Raw genomic sequence first — 15,633 nt, 5'->3', positions numbered from 1 at the left:
ACAACAAGTTCCCATCAATTTAATTTGACAAGAAATCGTTCAACGGGGAATGTCGGTGGAGCTGACGTTTCGGTGACTTGTCTGCGCAACTTGTCAAAACTCCAGCGACATTCAACGATCCTTCATCACCTCAAGCATCCATCTTCCCCTGAACCATGCATTAACTTTAAATGCATGTAACTTGTGTTGGTCAGATACTAATAATTATGCACCATGTGCCCACCTTTAGGATAGCTTCTCCGTGTGCTTAGATTTAGGTACGCGTTAAAGAACACCAGGTCGTCGAAGCAATTTCCGGAGTCCTCCACTACGGTGTCTCTCATAATCATATCGGGGTTTCGGGGCGTAAAACCCCAACAATTATTATTATTATTATTATTATTATTATTATTATTATTATTATATTATTATTATTATTATTATTATTATTATTATTATTATTATTATTATTATATTATTATTATTATTATTATTGGATGCTTCTATTTACCGCCCAGCATTTCCCCTGCCTCGTTTCACGATGTCATGTCTTCTATCGAACTTGTGATATCTTCTCATAGTGGGCACAGAATTATTGTTCTTGGGGATTTCAATGCACCTGGAATTGACTGGAGCACGCTTACCTTTTCTCATTACAATCATTTCACAGAGAAAAAGTGCAGCCTGCTCTTGGACTTTCTGGCGTTTAATTCCCTAGTGCAACATAATTCAGTCGTCAATTCCAGTGGCAACGTCTTAGACCTGTGTGTGTCAAACGATCAACCCCTTGAAGTTTCCCGCTCCAACATCTCTCTTGTACGTCCGGACAAATTCCACCCACCACTTAACGTAAGATTATCTGCATCAGCCGAAACAACGAGCTACAGCAGTTACGTAAACAAATCTCCAAGATTTGCGTTCAAGCGAGGTGATTACACGGGCCTCTATCATCACTTGTCCACCGTTGACTGGTCACAGGTTACTGAAAAACCGAATGTTGATGACCAGGTTGATCAGTTTGCGGAGCTTGTACTGAGCAGCATGCGTAATTTTATTCCCCAATACACACATAAACAACGTAAATATCCCCACTGGTTCTCATCTGAACTTATCAGTGCACTGAAGCATAAAGATCGCGCACACAGGAAATCTAAATGTTCTCCATCGAGCGAGTGGAAGGAAGAGTTCAGCTTTTTTCGAACTCTCGCTAAACGCCTATATAAACGGGATCATAGTTCGTACATTGAATTCTTAGAAAAAAGCGCCTCTGACAGGCCGGCTGAGTTTTGGAAGTATGTGCGTAAACGGTCTAGCAAAAGCGGAGAGTCCTTCAGACTACTAGACTCAAATGGGGTAGAAGTGCATGCCGTCGCTGACTGTTTTGCCACACATTTCTCATCCGTTTATAAGGCCTCAGACTCCAGCACTGATATCAGACAACAGCCCAAGGCAGTTAGCTCATCCAGTGCTTTGTCGCTGGATGAAAATCTTATCAGCGAATGCATTAAGCGCTTAAAACCATCCTTATCATGTGGCCCAGATGGCATCCCCTCCGCCATACTAAAAGCATATGGTACTATATTTGTCCCAGTACTGACTACGATATTTAATAACTGCCTGGACACTTCCACATTTCCTAGCATGTGGAAAACTGCTCGTGTTTTCCCAGTATTTAAGTCGGGCTCTAAGACAGATGTTTCTAATTATCGCCCGATTTCTCTACTATGTGCCACATCAAAGATCTTCGAACTGGCTCTTCACAAAATATTGTCTTTTAGTGTGAAAAACTCACTGATTCCAAATCAACATGGTTTTCTTGCTGGCCGCTCAACTACCACAAATCTTGCTAGTTTCATGACGCAGATCTCCACACCTATTTCTCAGAGAGGACAGGTTGACGTAATCTACTGTGACCTGAGCAAGGCTTTTGACGTAGTCAGCCACACACTGATTATGGTTAAACTTGCGAACTTTGACGTTGACTTGTCGATTGTGAATCTCTTGCACAGCTATCTGCTCAATAGATCTTGTTATGTTGCCGTAAATGGCCAAACCTCTTCTTTGTATAAAGTGACTAGTGGGGTCCCTCAAGGGTCGGTATTAGGCCCACTCCTATTTTTAATTTACGTTAATGATGTTTCTTTTGCCATTCGTAATTCTTCTTTCCTCTTGTATGCCGATGACATCAAGATATTTAAGGAAATTCATTCAGTTAACGACTGTCGCTTGTTGCAGTCAGATTTGTGTTCTTTTTCCGAATGGTGCAACGGCAATAACCTTTCTCTAAATACCTCAAAGACAAAATTCATGTCTATCACTCGCAAAACATCTAGCGTGTCATTTCAATACTTTGTCAATTCTGTGCCGTTATGCAAGGTTTATGAAATCAGTGATCTTGGTGTTGTTGTTGACAGCGCGTTAAACTTTTCTTCTCACGTTAAGCGTGCTGCTATGCGGGGCCTTCGTTCTCTCGGATGTGTTTGTAGAATATCTCGAGAATTCAGGTCTCCCATGGCCCTACACAAATTGTACACGGCAATATGTCTTCCGCAACTTGAGTATGCGTCCGTGATATGGAATGGCATTGCTCAATCCAGCGGTAACACCATTGAACGAGTCCAGAAAAAATTCCTCAGCATATATAACCATCGCTTTGCTAAAAATGACTCTGGATCTCGTTCAAATACTGCTGAGTCATTATCACTGCCATCACTTCACTGCCGACGAAATCGTTCTGATCTCTTATTTCTCTACAAGCTAGTCCACGGTTTCATATCCTGCCCTGTACTTCTCAATTGTGTTAATTTTCGAATTCCGCGTAAGTTAACCAGAGAGAACAGACCGTTTCATGTACCCGCCTGCTTCTTCCAACACTCTACCGTTCACAGAATACAAAGTCTTTATAATATTAATTTTCTTGATCTTGACGTTTTTCATAGTCCACAATCACTGTTTTTATCCGAGCTTTGCACTGTTTTGACATAGTATGGCACAGTGTACAAAGTCTTCCCTTCTCCGTCTTTCCGCATAGTTGTATATGTGCAATCTAATTTTTTATTCCCCTTCAATATTTCTCATATTGTCTTATTTTACTCCTCCCCTTTAGTGTTCATTTCTCTTTGTCTACGTGTTTTTGCTCTTTTTATTTCTGAAGACTGTCTGTATTGTATTGTTTATTTTTATTGATTTTATTTTTGCGTGCGCCTGCACAAAGACCTCACGGTTGTTCCTGGGCACGTTAAATAAATGATTGATTGATTGATTGATTGATTGATTATTATTATTATTATTATTATTATTATTATTATTATTATTATTATTATTATTATTATTATTATTATTATTATTATTATTATTATTATTATTAAAGATGGCTTACTTCTTATCTTCCGGATGCACATCACGTTAGTACAGTGGTTACGGTGATGGGCTGCTGAACCCAAGGTCGCGGGTTCGATCCCAGCCTCGGAGGTCGAATTTCGATGGAGGTGAAAATGCTACAGGCCCGTGTACTGCATGTGCGTTGTCAGTAGACGTTAAAAACACCAGATGGGCGAAATTTCCGTAGTCTTCCATTAGGCCATGACTCACAGCCATGTCGTGGTTTTGGCACGTCAGACCCCAAATATTATCTGCCATCCGAATTGCACTTTCACCGTGTTTTGGAGCACACTGGAAATTGCGAGACTTTAACGAAAAAGTGAACGGTGTCTCAGCTGTAAGCGAACGGGATGCTCAGTTGATCTCTCACTGATGTAGCGTCATGTCTATTCTGCATTAGAGCCTGAGTATACAGACGAAAAAAGGCGGATAGAGCTGCTTCATGTTAACAGAAAACAGTGGGCATGATCGATATATTTAGGCATTTGTAGCGACATAATTTAGCCGCGAATTAAAAACACACATAAAGGGAAGAACACAACGACAGGACTAGCGGTCCTCTCGTTGTGTTCCTCCGTTTGTGCGCGTTTTTACTTCGCGGCTAAATACCGGCTAGGCCAGCAAACATACTTGTAGCGACGTCGCTGCGCGTAGGCTTCGCCCTCTGTGGTCACACGACAACTAGTGAGTGGCTGCGAAGGGTATACCTTCGAGCACCGCCTGTCTGGGCGCCTTCAGCGCGTTTAGAGAGGGCGGCCGCGACGCAGCAAGTAGCTGTAGCTCAGGGACGTAGCCAGAAATTTGTTTCGGGGGGGGGGGGGGGGGGTGGTTCAACCATACTTTATGTAGTTCGTGCGTGCGTTTGGCTGTGTGCGTGAATATATACGCAAGCAAAATTGAAAAATTTCGAAGGGGGGAGGCGTTGAACCCCCTCCCCCCTTGGCTACGCCCCTGCAGTAGCTATAAAGACTCTTCACAAAGCTAATCAATTTTGTTAGATAAGAAAGGCCGCACCAACCGCTCAATTTTTGCCACATAACCGATGAGTCGGCGTCAGAGATGAGTTCTCGAGTCAGCTGCGGCCAACTTCTTGCGCCGCTCTTCGTAAACAGGAAACCGACAGAAACTTACTCCACCTTTCTTGTGCCTTTCTGCGCAATTAACTTTGACGCAGCTAGTCGGCACACCATTTTTTCTTCTTTGCACGACGACAAAGAGCACGCGCGCCAGCGAAAACACAGCGGTAACTGTGGTAGTCACGGCGGTCAGCAAGGGGGTGTTACTTCGTATACCTCCTATATTCGTTCGTGAAATTCGAACGCTCCGCCAACGCTAGCGCCAAGAGCCACATTGCCACATTGAGTTACGGCCCTTGTGGCTGGGGTCAGCACAATGTCGGCGCTTACGTAGCGCTTATGTCGTCATGGCAACAGTCACGACGCTCCCTCTTTCACGCCTTCTCTCCCCCTCCCCCTCCCCCCAAGCCGCGCGCCATATTCCTTTTACTTATTTATTTATTTATGTTTCGCGCGAGGCGCCTTTATTTTTATTTATTTTGCCGTGTGCGTGGCGCGTCTTCTCTTGTGTGTGCGCGGCGCGCGCGTGCACTTGGCCGGGCATTTGTGTTCGTGGAGCGCCGTGCGTTTGAATGCACGCAGCCAGCGTGTACCAGAGCATAAAATAATAATTCCACTCACGCACAACATTTATTTGGCCTCGTTTTATCGCTACGTTTCCGAAAACCAATATTTGCATATAATGAGACATGATACACGTTCAGTATGTGATACACGTTAATGAAGTGAACAAAAGGGAAAGATGCGCACCGTGCTTATGGCTAACCAACGCAAAAATTCGCTGTAAAGTTTAGACATTAACGAACAATGAAATAAAAAATAGAACACAATGATATGCACAGTCTCTTTAATGTATACACATATAAGGGACACTGTTTTTATTCAGTGCAATATAGACCAAAGTGGAGAAGAGCTTGTGATGTGAGAGAGTCATGAAATCTAAATAAATTTAAGCGAAATGTCAGTGCGTGGCAAAAAAATAAAGACGCGAAAAATACCTAAATATGGAATAATATTGCGAAGATCTACTCTTTCACTACTGCATTAATAAGAAAAAGAAAAAAAAACGCTATATATTTGCTCAGATGGTGCACAAATGTACATGAAATGCTGGACACCTTTGAAAAAGCAGATTTAGCAAAGTAGCACATAGCACTAAAAAGAGAAAGACACAATGTTAGGTACTCGATGACTACTTGAGAGCTAATTAGCTGATGGCAGCGGGGTTCAGGCGATAGTCAGTTTGTGCAGCAGCACATAACATTCGAAGAAAAGCGTATCACTCAACGGCCGGGTGAAATAAGCCAACAACTTTCCTTTCACCGCGAATACAATTCCTAGCTGTGAGATAATGTCACTGAAGGCAGGATGTCATGCCGGGTACACTGAGCGCTTCGTTGTTATAAACACTAAAGTTCTGCATACAGGTCACTTGCAATGCTCAAGGCTCACCAGAAAAAACTGTCTCGTGCATACACGTGAAGGTTCTTTGAGCGGCATAGGTAATTACAGAGATAATACATAAATACGAAGATCCAAAAACTGGCAGGAAGGAGAAGTTGGAAGCGTGCGATGAACAAATCCGTAAATACGGTGTGGGTGCTCGAGCCGACATTTCGACAAGTGGACTTGTCTTCTTCAAGACTGGAACTGATTTTCTGAGCGCTTAGCGCTAAGGAAGTCAGTTGCAGCCTTAAAGACAAGCACCCACCCTCTGTTTACAGATTTTTTCATAAATACGAAGAGTACTTTTATAGCTGCAAGTACATAGAATGTTCACGCACCTAGGAAAAGCACTGAGGGCGGAATGGAAAGCTGGTCCACTTGAAATTGAGGATCGAGACTTCACAGGCAACATATTCTATAGTTGTTAATCCCTCTCTGGGCAAACGCATCAGTTCTGGCCTTCCCGAAAACTCCGGAAACGTTTCCGTCCTGTAGAAAAGCAACTGAAAACTACGAATATCAACGAGACAAATTACGCAGTCGCATCACGCAAACGCAGTTTCGTCGTCTCGGCACATAGAGTCTCAGAAACGCGTATTCAAACGATGGCGAGTGATAAACAGGTGGAGAATACAAAACCAAGTTCCAAGCACACAGTCATGTAAGAGACGCAAAAGTTAAACTGTGAGTTTCAAGTGTAGTATTTTCGCTGCTTCTTGGAACAGCGTTATCAACTGCGACATCGCGTTGAGGCGAAGTGTCGGAACAAAATTTTTAAAAAGCGATAATCACTGGATGTTATTAGTCTACATTGTAAAGCAGACCTTTTTAGAAGGATGTTAGTATTATAAAGCAAGTCCTATTTCTTTTTAAATCTTTTATCATTAAAAAATTCATGAAAAATGGGCCTCACGCGAACAGTCCTAACTCAAATTCGACAAAACAAAATAACCCCCTTTTTTTGCAGAGACATAAAAGAAGCTTTGGCCAGTTCAATGAACCAAAACAAATGAGATCAGATGGATACTAACATTATAGTGAATAAATAACAAAAAAATTATGCACTAACACTAGGGGTACCTTCGTATGCGGCCATATCAAATCTTGTGGTACGATTTTGCTTACTGAAGTTCATTGCACACCCACCAATGTGATTAGGAAGTGTGCAAAGTTTGAACGCAATCTCTTTATTAGCAAAAACATTAGGAATGTTCGCGTACGGAAAAATACCAAAAATGTTAGTTCTCAGAAAATCAACAAAAAAGGTTTGAAACATGTGCAGCGCGCTTACACAAGGTGACCAAGAGCCCTGATATCCTTGATATATCTGTAGCTAGTTGCATCCTGGACCTTACTCTTGTGTGCCATTGCTCGAGCGGCAAATTCCCTTTTCTTTTCTAGCTTGCCTTGCGGCATCAGTGCCGTGATAGAACGCTTTCGCGATGCGGTGCCGATCGTTTGTGTTTGTGAGGCAACATTTTGCAGTATAGAGGCCAGGCTCGACGCCAACTTGCTTCAAAATGTCAAATGTGCTTCTGTCGCCATTATTAAAATGACACACAGCATCATAAAAATGAAATTTATTCATTTACAGGCTCACATACATGTCCTTGGGGTGTACGACGTAGGGCGTCCGCCTGGAGAGAAGTTTATTACTTTTATTATTAAAAATGATGTGCTTACAATGCTATTAGAGCAATATTACATGTTCGCACTTGACATGGTTGTACCAACAAAGTACTACATATCAAGCTAACGTTGTGATGCACACAAAACTGGCACTTTCAGTTTCGGTTTCGTAGATGACGGGTGGTCTTACATTTTGCTTGTATCTGTGGAAAGAAACTGCTTAGACAGAAACTTTATGCAGCAAAATAATGGGCGATAAATTGCGCATTTAAATGACCAAAAACAAAAGCAAATGACATTTTGAAAAAAAAAATCGCTTTTTCCACTTGGCCTTAAAAACAATGACTGTTGCCCAACTGCAATGAAGTTGTGTGTGGCTGCGAAAGTAAACCGCCCGCTGACCTTTTGTTTTTTTTTTGGAACATGGAAGAATCTTGCGGAACTCGGTCTTGAAGTATCCGTGCACCATTGCATGATGTACGAATGATGCCTGCCGTTAGCCATCGCAGCGGCAAGAGCGCACAACAAGCAAACACCGCAGAAACTGCTCACGCCGGCCAACGCTAGCTTTCATGTAACGGTACATCACGGAACTTTGTATCAAGGCCAGCGGCTTCGACGGGCTCCGATATGGCGACCGCAGAGAACGGCCTGGCGGCTGCTGGCGCGAAAAGGCTGTGGGTGTGGGGGGTGGGGAGGGGGGGGGGGTTACTCCGCACGGCTGCCATTGGCTGCTTGCGCTACGACGCGCAAGTCGATGCTAGCGCCACGGGCGCTTTCAGTTGCGGCTCTTCTGGCCGGCGTCCGAAACAGGCGTGATGGTGGCGCTGACGTCGTTACGTGGCCCACCGGAGCGGCGGTCTTTCCGACTCCTTGGTCAATGCCTAGAACGCGAAACTATACGTCCAACGACAGCAGCCACCGCATTTTCGTGATGATTAGGGCGGTTGAATATGTGGCGTTTTTTTTTTTTTTCTAAAAAAGCCAAGTCGACTTTAACTGACACCGAGAAAAACGCGGTTTTTCTGCTAGTGAAAATATGGTCCAGCCTGCTCAAACAATTTTTTGCCAGTGTATTCATGTCACCAAAATACCTCAAATTCATATTGCGGCTAAAATCTTCGTAGCCCACTATCATCGGCATTCAGAAGTAAAAATTGGATTTCGCTCTTATAGACTGGAACATTTCATTTGGGCTTGAAATAGCTCGTAAAAGAAGCCTAAGTCCCAGCGAATGAACAATATAGCAATATTTTGCGACAAAGCTAACGCTGTCCTTCTGGTTCTGTCGGTGCCGTCCTTTGTTGCATGGGCGTGATGGCGATAACTAGACTGGTGGCGCAAGTTCTCCTTCCAGGCAATGGGTGCACCATTCTGCACTGTTCTCTCCTTCTTGGCATCTATTGAAGGCCTTCAAACAGTTAAAAAATTCTTCCGCTCTTCTTCTTCATCTTAGCTCATCTTACGACGCGCCGTTTTGGATCACTTCTTCGTCTTCAAGGATCAGATTGGTGCTCAATATATATGTGACCACTTTTAGTTATAAATTATTCGTTTTTGGCCAATCCCCCAGAGTAGGTGTGAGCCATTCATAAAGGTCATCATCATCATCATCTTCATTTCAGTTGCCTTCTATTTCAAATATGGCATCTTGGAGCGAAAGAAGGACATGATAATGTAGCGTAAAACTCGCACTAAAAGGCAGAAATAAGCAGGAAAATCGGCCTCTTACTTTTTGCATTCGAGTGTTAACATCATGTCCTTCAGTAAGTACCCAACTCACCGAAGAAAAACTAATTGTGGAACAAAATCACGATAGGAAAGCAACTAGGACATAATTGAAACATATTGGATGCGGCCATGTTGGTTGTTTTGGTCACGATTGTTGACACAACGCTGATTTATGGATCTGGCTAGGTTTTATTCAAACAGATGCAGGATTTGGCTCATTTTTTATTCGAAACTGCCTTCTTGAGTTCACGTTACCATGAGGAATGGCCCCATTTTGATTACAATTGTTTTAAAAGTGAATGATACTTAAGCACGCTTTACGCTCCCATGAAATTTAGCCCAGTTCCGGTTTCTAGATTTGGCTCTTTAAGAACAAAAAAAAACACCACATATGTCTATATGGCTATCGTATGAGCGCAAGTCAGCATTACATTATATCGCACAAGAAGGAATTGTCGTGTCTAACAGTTACGTACGTTGCGTGCGTGTCCGCACTTGGTCACCTTTGAAGACATTGCCTTCTCATTAGCCTGCGCAGATAATTTATTCCTTTCAGCGTCTCTGAGACCTTTCAAGTCGCTTTGTGTTGTCACGTTTGTGCCGCCTTCATATCAGCGGACATCAACAAAGTGTCTTAAGACTTATACTTGAGTGATGTCGTGAAAAGAAGTATTGCTTTACGTGGACGAGTCTTTAATTACTAGACGACGAACGCAAGAAAAACCGTGAAGCACTGATATTTACATCCCCCTTTTCTGCGAAATGTGCCATTTAGAACAGCATGTTCAGATCGTTATACACAGTTATGTATTTATTCACCATGCTGTGTAGACAATACAGAGTGTTTCAAAGTTTCGTTGCTGGATTCATATTAATTCAGCAACTTAATGTTCAAACTGACGTGGGGGACAGCTGAGCAGTGAAAACGCACAGACACAGGTACTGTTTTCGTTTGCGCACGGGAAGACCTCCCCATTTGAAAAGTGTTCGGAAAACAGGTTTTTTTTATCTGTTTTCAGATGAGAAGCATCTTATGGCGCAGTTCAAGCCGGTGGTGGTGGTGGCGGTGGTGTGCGGAGTGACCACCCTTGCTGCGCATGCGCAAACCCTCTCCACAGACCTCTCCCCTTCCCCTCTCCCATCCCCCTCTCCCCACCCCCTTCCCCTCCCCTCTGAAACGCGGGCTCGACATGTCAAAACGCTGCTTCGCATCGCCTCATGGTCCCTTTAGCGGGACATGGTGTGATTTTTTTTTTTTTTCGCCTTGTAAGCGCTCAGTTTAAGGGGACAATTTCCACCACGAATTATCTCAAGTGTAGGAAAGCGCCAGCGAAGTGCGCAAATGTTTGTCATGCGGAAGAAGGATGTCTCTATGGCCAACGTGAAAGGAAATCCGAACGATGGCCGCTGCTTTCGTCGTGGCTTCTGCCGACGCGCAGAACGAATGTGCCTTCAGCGCAGTGCCACTGCGATTATGGTGGCAGCATGATAGGAATGCCAGCTATAAGTAAGCGACTATCAGTAAGTGACTCGTGGCATAGAAAAATGTATCCTCTGTGCGATGCGCATTAAATTAGGCGAAGTTAGCTTAAACATTCAGAATCTTTTAGGGGAATAAGGTTCAACAAGCGGAGCAACATCCGTCTTCAAAAAGTAACTCAGAGAAAAGCTAGTGCTTCTATCTGCACTAGGTTAAGGAATATTACATAGGAAGTGAAAAGGCTAGCAACATAAGGTTAATATTCAAATGAAGTTATATCAGTACAAAGTGCCAAAATAAAAAATAGCGCTGCAATTAGATACACCGCACCATAGATCGGCCAACTCACTCATGAGTCGACTCACTAAGACTCAGATCGGTCCGTGATTCTGAGTTTGAGTGAGTCCGGGGGAGTAATATTTTGGTGAGTTTGTCTGAGTGGGTCCGGTTGAAGAAAATTTTATTGAGTCTGAGTTCGACAGAGTCCAGTTGAGGAAAATATTGGTGAGTCTGAATCCGAGTGACCCCTAAGCGCAAAATATATTTCTTGAGTGAGTCCGAGTGAGCACCACCTTTTGTTGTCGACTTACGGTCCTATTTACTCATCTCCAGCATTACTGTCAGCCCTATATCGGCTTACGTATATACTCAAGTCTATTAACACATATCTCAGCACACAAGCATTCATGCACCACTTCAATATTTATTGGTCAGAGGCGTGAGTTAGGAGGAGGGGTGCCATGACCTTCCCCCGCAAACTCTTTCATGGGACGTTCTTGATAAAAGTATCTCGTGTGAGTCGCGCATTTCATAAAAATGTCATTACTGGATTAATATGTGATAATGATGATGTATGATACTTGATGGTGACTCGTATTTGAAAGTACAAGATCAAAAGGCGTATCGTAGAGCACTGATTGTGAGAGATATTGGCGTTATAGAGGATTCACATCATGACTCATGAGTCGGCTCACTCAGGCTCACTCAGACTCAGGTGAAGCTGTGAGTCTGAGTGAGTCCGGCTGATTAATATATTGGTGAGCTTGAATCTGAGTGAATCCGGTTGAGAAAAAGTTTAATGAGTCTGAGTCTGAGTGAGTCCGGTTGAGCACAGTTTTGCTGAGTCTGAGTCCGAGTAAGCCCTCAGAGCAAAATATATTTCTTGAGTGAGTCTGAGTGAACTTCATTTCTCTTTTGACCAAAAACAGGATAGGCTGTCAAATCTCAGACTGCTTCCAAACTTACAGTGTCGCTTGAAAGTGTGGCTCATAAGAAAAGCTGTGAAACCCTTGAATTATACGATAAGAATGTTACTCTAAAGCCATCTACGCAATATAAGCTAAGAAAATGATTTTTTTTTCTGCACAGGGCTGCTTGGCTTGGTTTGCATATCACAAAAGGAGGGAAACTCACTACGGTTACATTTTAGTCCCATGTAAAGAGCTGCTTATTTACTACGTGAGTAATTTCCATGCAGTAGTAGACATCGCTATAATTGCAGGTTACCTCTCGCCAAAGGAAAGAAGTTTAGTGATTTACACAAGCATACTATGGGTGAAAAAATACTGGACCGAAGTACCGCTTCACTAATAGTCACGTTAACCTGCGCCGGTGAGAATCATGTGCAGTTCAACGACACGATCCCGTTTCATCAATTGAATGATGTTGTCTGTGTTTCAGTTAATTAATATAAGCCAACGTCGAAGAATTGGATACGGGTATTAGGCAGACGAGGGTATCGAAGAACTAACGGCGGTTAGCACAACTTTATATTTGGCCGAAGCCAGCGGTGGCGGGACATGGCTCACCAATTCGGACGGCTTGGCAGAGCCCTTGCGAAAGGAAGAGCCAAGCAACAGACAGGAGCAGTCCTCGGCCGAAACGTGCGCTCTGCTCCATCATCCCGTGCTCGCCTTCAGTCGGAGTCGCGGCGGAGCTGCACTGCGTCGTTCTCGGCCCGAGATGCTGTGGCGGCTTTGCTCCGCCGACTGGGATGCGAGGCGGAAGATGATGCGACCTCCATTTCTGGCACCGATCGGGAGCAGTGTTTTGGCTTCTAGGGATGCTGCGTCCCCCGCGCTTTCTTTTCTCGCTCGCTCGCTCTTCCCACCTAGGTGACGTCACATGCCCGGGGAGCGCGCGCCTGTCGCCATCTGCTGAGAGCCCGACAAAACAGCGCCGCGCGAGCCGCGACGACGCAGCGCTCTGTGCGATTCGCGCGCTTTTCTTTCTTGTGTTGTCAGCACGAGAGCTGGCCCCGAATTTCGTCGTCATAGAAACGGTGAGCCGCACAAAACAACACACTTGGTCGCATGGCCCTCGAGTGATGAATAAACATAAATCTAGCTTCGCACGGATGGCACCGGCCAGCAACAGCTGTCTGAAGCGTGCTGCACGTCACTTGCGCGGTGTGCTCAGATTTCGTATGGCACTGCGTGTCGATCACTACTTGTTAAACTTCAAAAACTTAGAGAAGGGACAAAATTTTCGTTCTTTTTTATGAGCAATTTATGGCCGCATTCGCTAATAAAAATAATCACGAAAGGCTGGCATCTGATCTTACGAAAACTTTCAGCAGAAGGGGGCAAGCTTGCTGTGTGCTCTTCTCATGTTCTCTTTCTGCTCGTGTACCTTCGCGCAGTTAAAAAAATGTTTGCTTAGATCCACCAACTCGTCCACCAACATGTTCTTGCGCACTATACAGGGTGCCCCCGCTAACTTTAGCCAGAGCTTAAAAATATGCCGACGCCCTCTATGACGATGCGACCGATGTATGTTGCTTAATATTGCATATAGTAAGTCACACTATTTCTTGTGTTCTGCCTAATTGCTTAATTACCATGGTTAATAATTAACTTTTGAATCAACGAAGCTGAGCGAAAACTTCCAATAAGAAAGTTGTAGATCGGTTTGCAAAACGTCTGATTAGACAGATTCTAACTCAATGTCTGTTGTTTATTAGTTTTTTTCTTGTTACTAAAGATGCCCGCGAAATACAGAAAAATATCACGCCCGCTTGCGCGCCTATGTGCACCATGATTGCAGTGCTCTCTAACGTTCCGCGTGCAAACGATATGCTTCCCTCGTGGCGGTTGATGAGGGCGATAAGCTAGCAAAACGTGCGTTATCGCACAGCCACCACCATTGTCGCGGCAGCACACCCGGCCAAGACCTATGGTCCTTTGCGCCGTGATTGCAGTGCTCCCTAACGAACATGTCACGTGATATGTACCACGTGACAGCGGGCATGTCACGTGATATGCATATTGTGAGCATTATTCATACATTTCATCTTCTCATCTGTACATATTCATCAGGGGCGTAGCCAAGGGGGGGGGTTGGGGGGGTTCAAACCCCCCCAGAAATTTTTCAGTTTTGCTTGCGTATATAGGCACGCACACATACAAACGCACGCACGAACATACATAAAGTATGGTTGAACCCCCCCGAAAAAAATTTCTGGCTACGCCCCTGATACTCATCATCACCACTCTTGCGTGGGTTGTGGGGCTCTGGCTCGGCGAATAAAAACAAGAGCCTTGCGACCTAGACGTTGCTTCACAAGTGGTGGAGAGAGCTTTCCGGTACCCTAGTCCCCTCCCTCCAGCGGTTCCTCGTCAGCTTCAGCTACAAAACATCCCTGGAGCTACGTTCGGCAGCACTCGGCCATGTCACGAGACGACCAGACCAATGCGGCTCCGTCAACACCGCCTGCGCCCGTAGGAATCCCTTCTTGGACTGTCACCACCCCTCAAAAGGATCCACGGATGTTCGCTGGCCTTCACGAGGAAGACGTTGAGGACTGGTTGGAGCAGTACGACCGCGTGAGTGCCCTTAACCACTGGGACGATTCTGCGAAACTGTCCCGCATCCCTTTCCATCTGATAGGGGTTGCCAAGACTTGGTTTTTCAAACAGGAACTGGATTTCGCAGACTGGACTACCTTTAAGCAGCAGCTGCATCTGATATTTGCGAACCCTTCTGTCTGTTCAGACATCGTTCAACGGAAGCTTGCTGAGCGTGTCCAGCAGTCTGGCGAGTCGTACACTTCGTACATGAAGACGTCCTCGCCCTTTGCCGCCGTGTCGACAGCTCGATGGCAGAGAATGACTGTGTTCGCCACCTGCTCAAAGGCATAGACACCATGGCATTCAACGCTCTCGCTGCAAAGAACCCCACCACAGTTGCGGATATCAGCGCCTCGATGATCTTCATCTTATACGCTTGCAACCTGACACGCCTGGTCTCAGGACAACCAACGACAGCGAGCTGCGTGCTTTGATTCGTTCACTTATCCGTAAGGAACTGCAACTACAAGCTGTGTCGTGTTCTCTCGAGCTCCTTACGACGCCTCCTGGAGGCAGCCTCCGCAACATTGTGAGGGAAGAACTGACATCCATGACGTGCGCGCAAGTCCCGAGCCCGCATCCCGCACCACCGCCCACCTACGCTCAGGTTGCTGCTCTCGCGTCTCTTTCCCAACAGTCGCCGAAGCATGCGTCAACAATGCCCGCTTCGCTCAATGTTTTCTCACCAAGGACTACGCCTCAGTCTTTCAACGCCTGGCGTCCACCTCGACCGGTTTGCTATTATTGCGGATTCCGTGGCCGCATTTCAAGCTTCTGTCGACAACGTCAACAACACGAAACGCGCGGGTATGACGACTTTGAAGCGAATGAGTTTGCCCCTGTTCCACAACATCGCCCTTCATACCAACTTTACCCACGTCGCTCACCATCTTCGCAGAACTTCGATGCAGCCGGTACTTTCTGTTCCTCGCATCGTCGCTCTCCATCGCCTATGCGGCGCTCCTCTTCTCCCCTTCGTCCGGTTACCACGGCTTCTGATCATCGCCCAGTAAACTAAACAGTGCGGCTTTAGGAGGGAAAGCTGCATCTTACGGACTCCATC

General features: G+C 45.1%; 1 protein-coding gene across 1 annotated transcript in view; it reads right to left on the bottom strand.

Annotated features, from left to right (window-relative positions):
• LOC119382442 (glutamate receptor 1) overlaps window positions 1-12,812 on the bottom strand; it is a 50,034-nt gene extending 37,222 nt beyond the window's left edge. Inside the window, exon 1 of the mRNA XM_037650143.2 lies at window positions 12,531-12,812. Within this exon, the coding sequence (XP_037506071.1) occupies window positions 12,531-12,624 (94 nt within the window). The 5' untranslated portion in view covers window positions 12,625-12,812. The remainder of the gene's footprint in view (window positions 1-12,530) is intronic.
• Between the last annotated feature and the right edge of the window lie 2,821 nt (window positions 12,813-15,633).

This window comes from Rhipicephalus sanguineus, chromosome 2 (assembly GCF_013339695.2).
Source record: "Rhipicephalus sanguineus isolate Rsan-2018 chromosome 2, BIME_Rsan_1.4, whole genome shotgun sequence".
NCBI lineage: Eukaryota > Metazoa > Arthropoda > Arachnida > Ixodida > Ixodidae > Rhipicephalus > Rhipicephalus sanguineus.
Note: the sequence above shows the minus strand (reverse complement) of the source record. Positions and strands in the feature narration are given on the sequence as shown.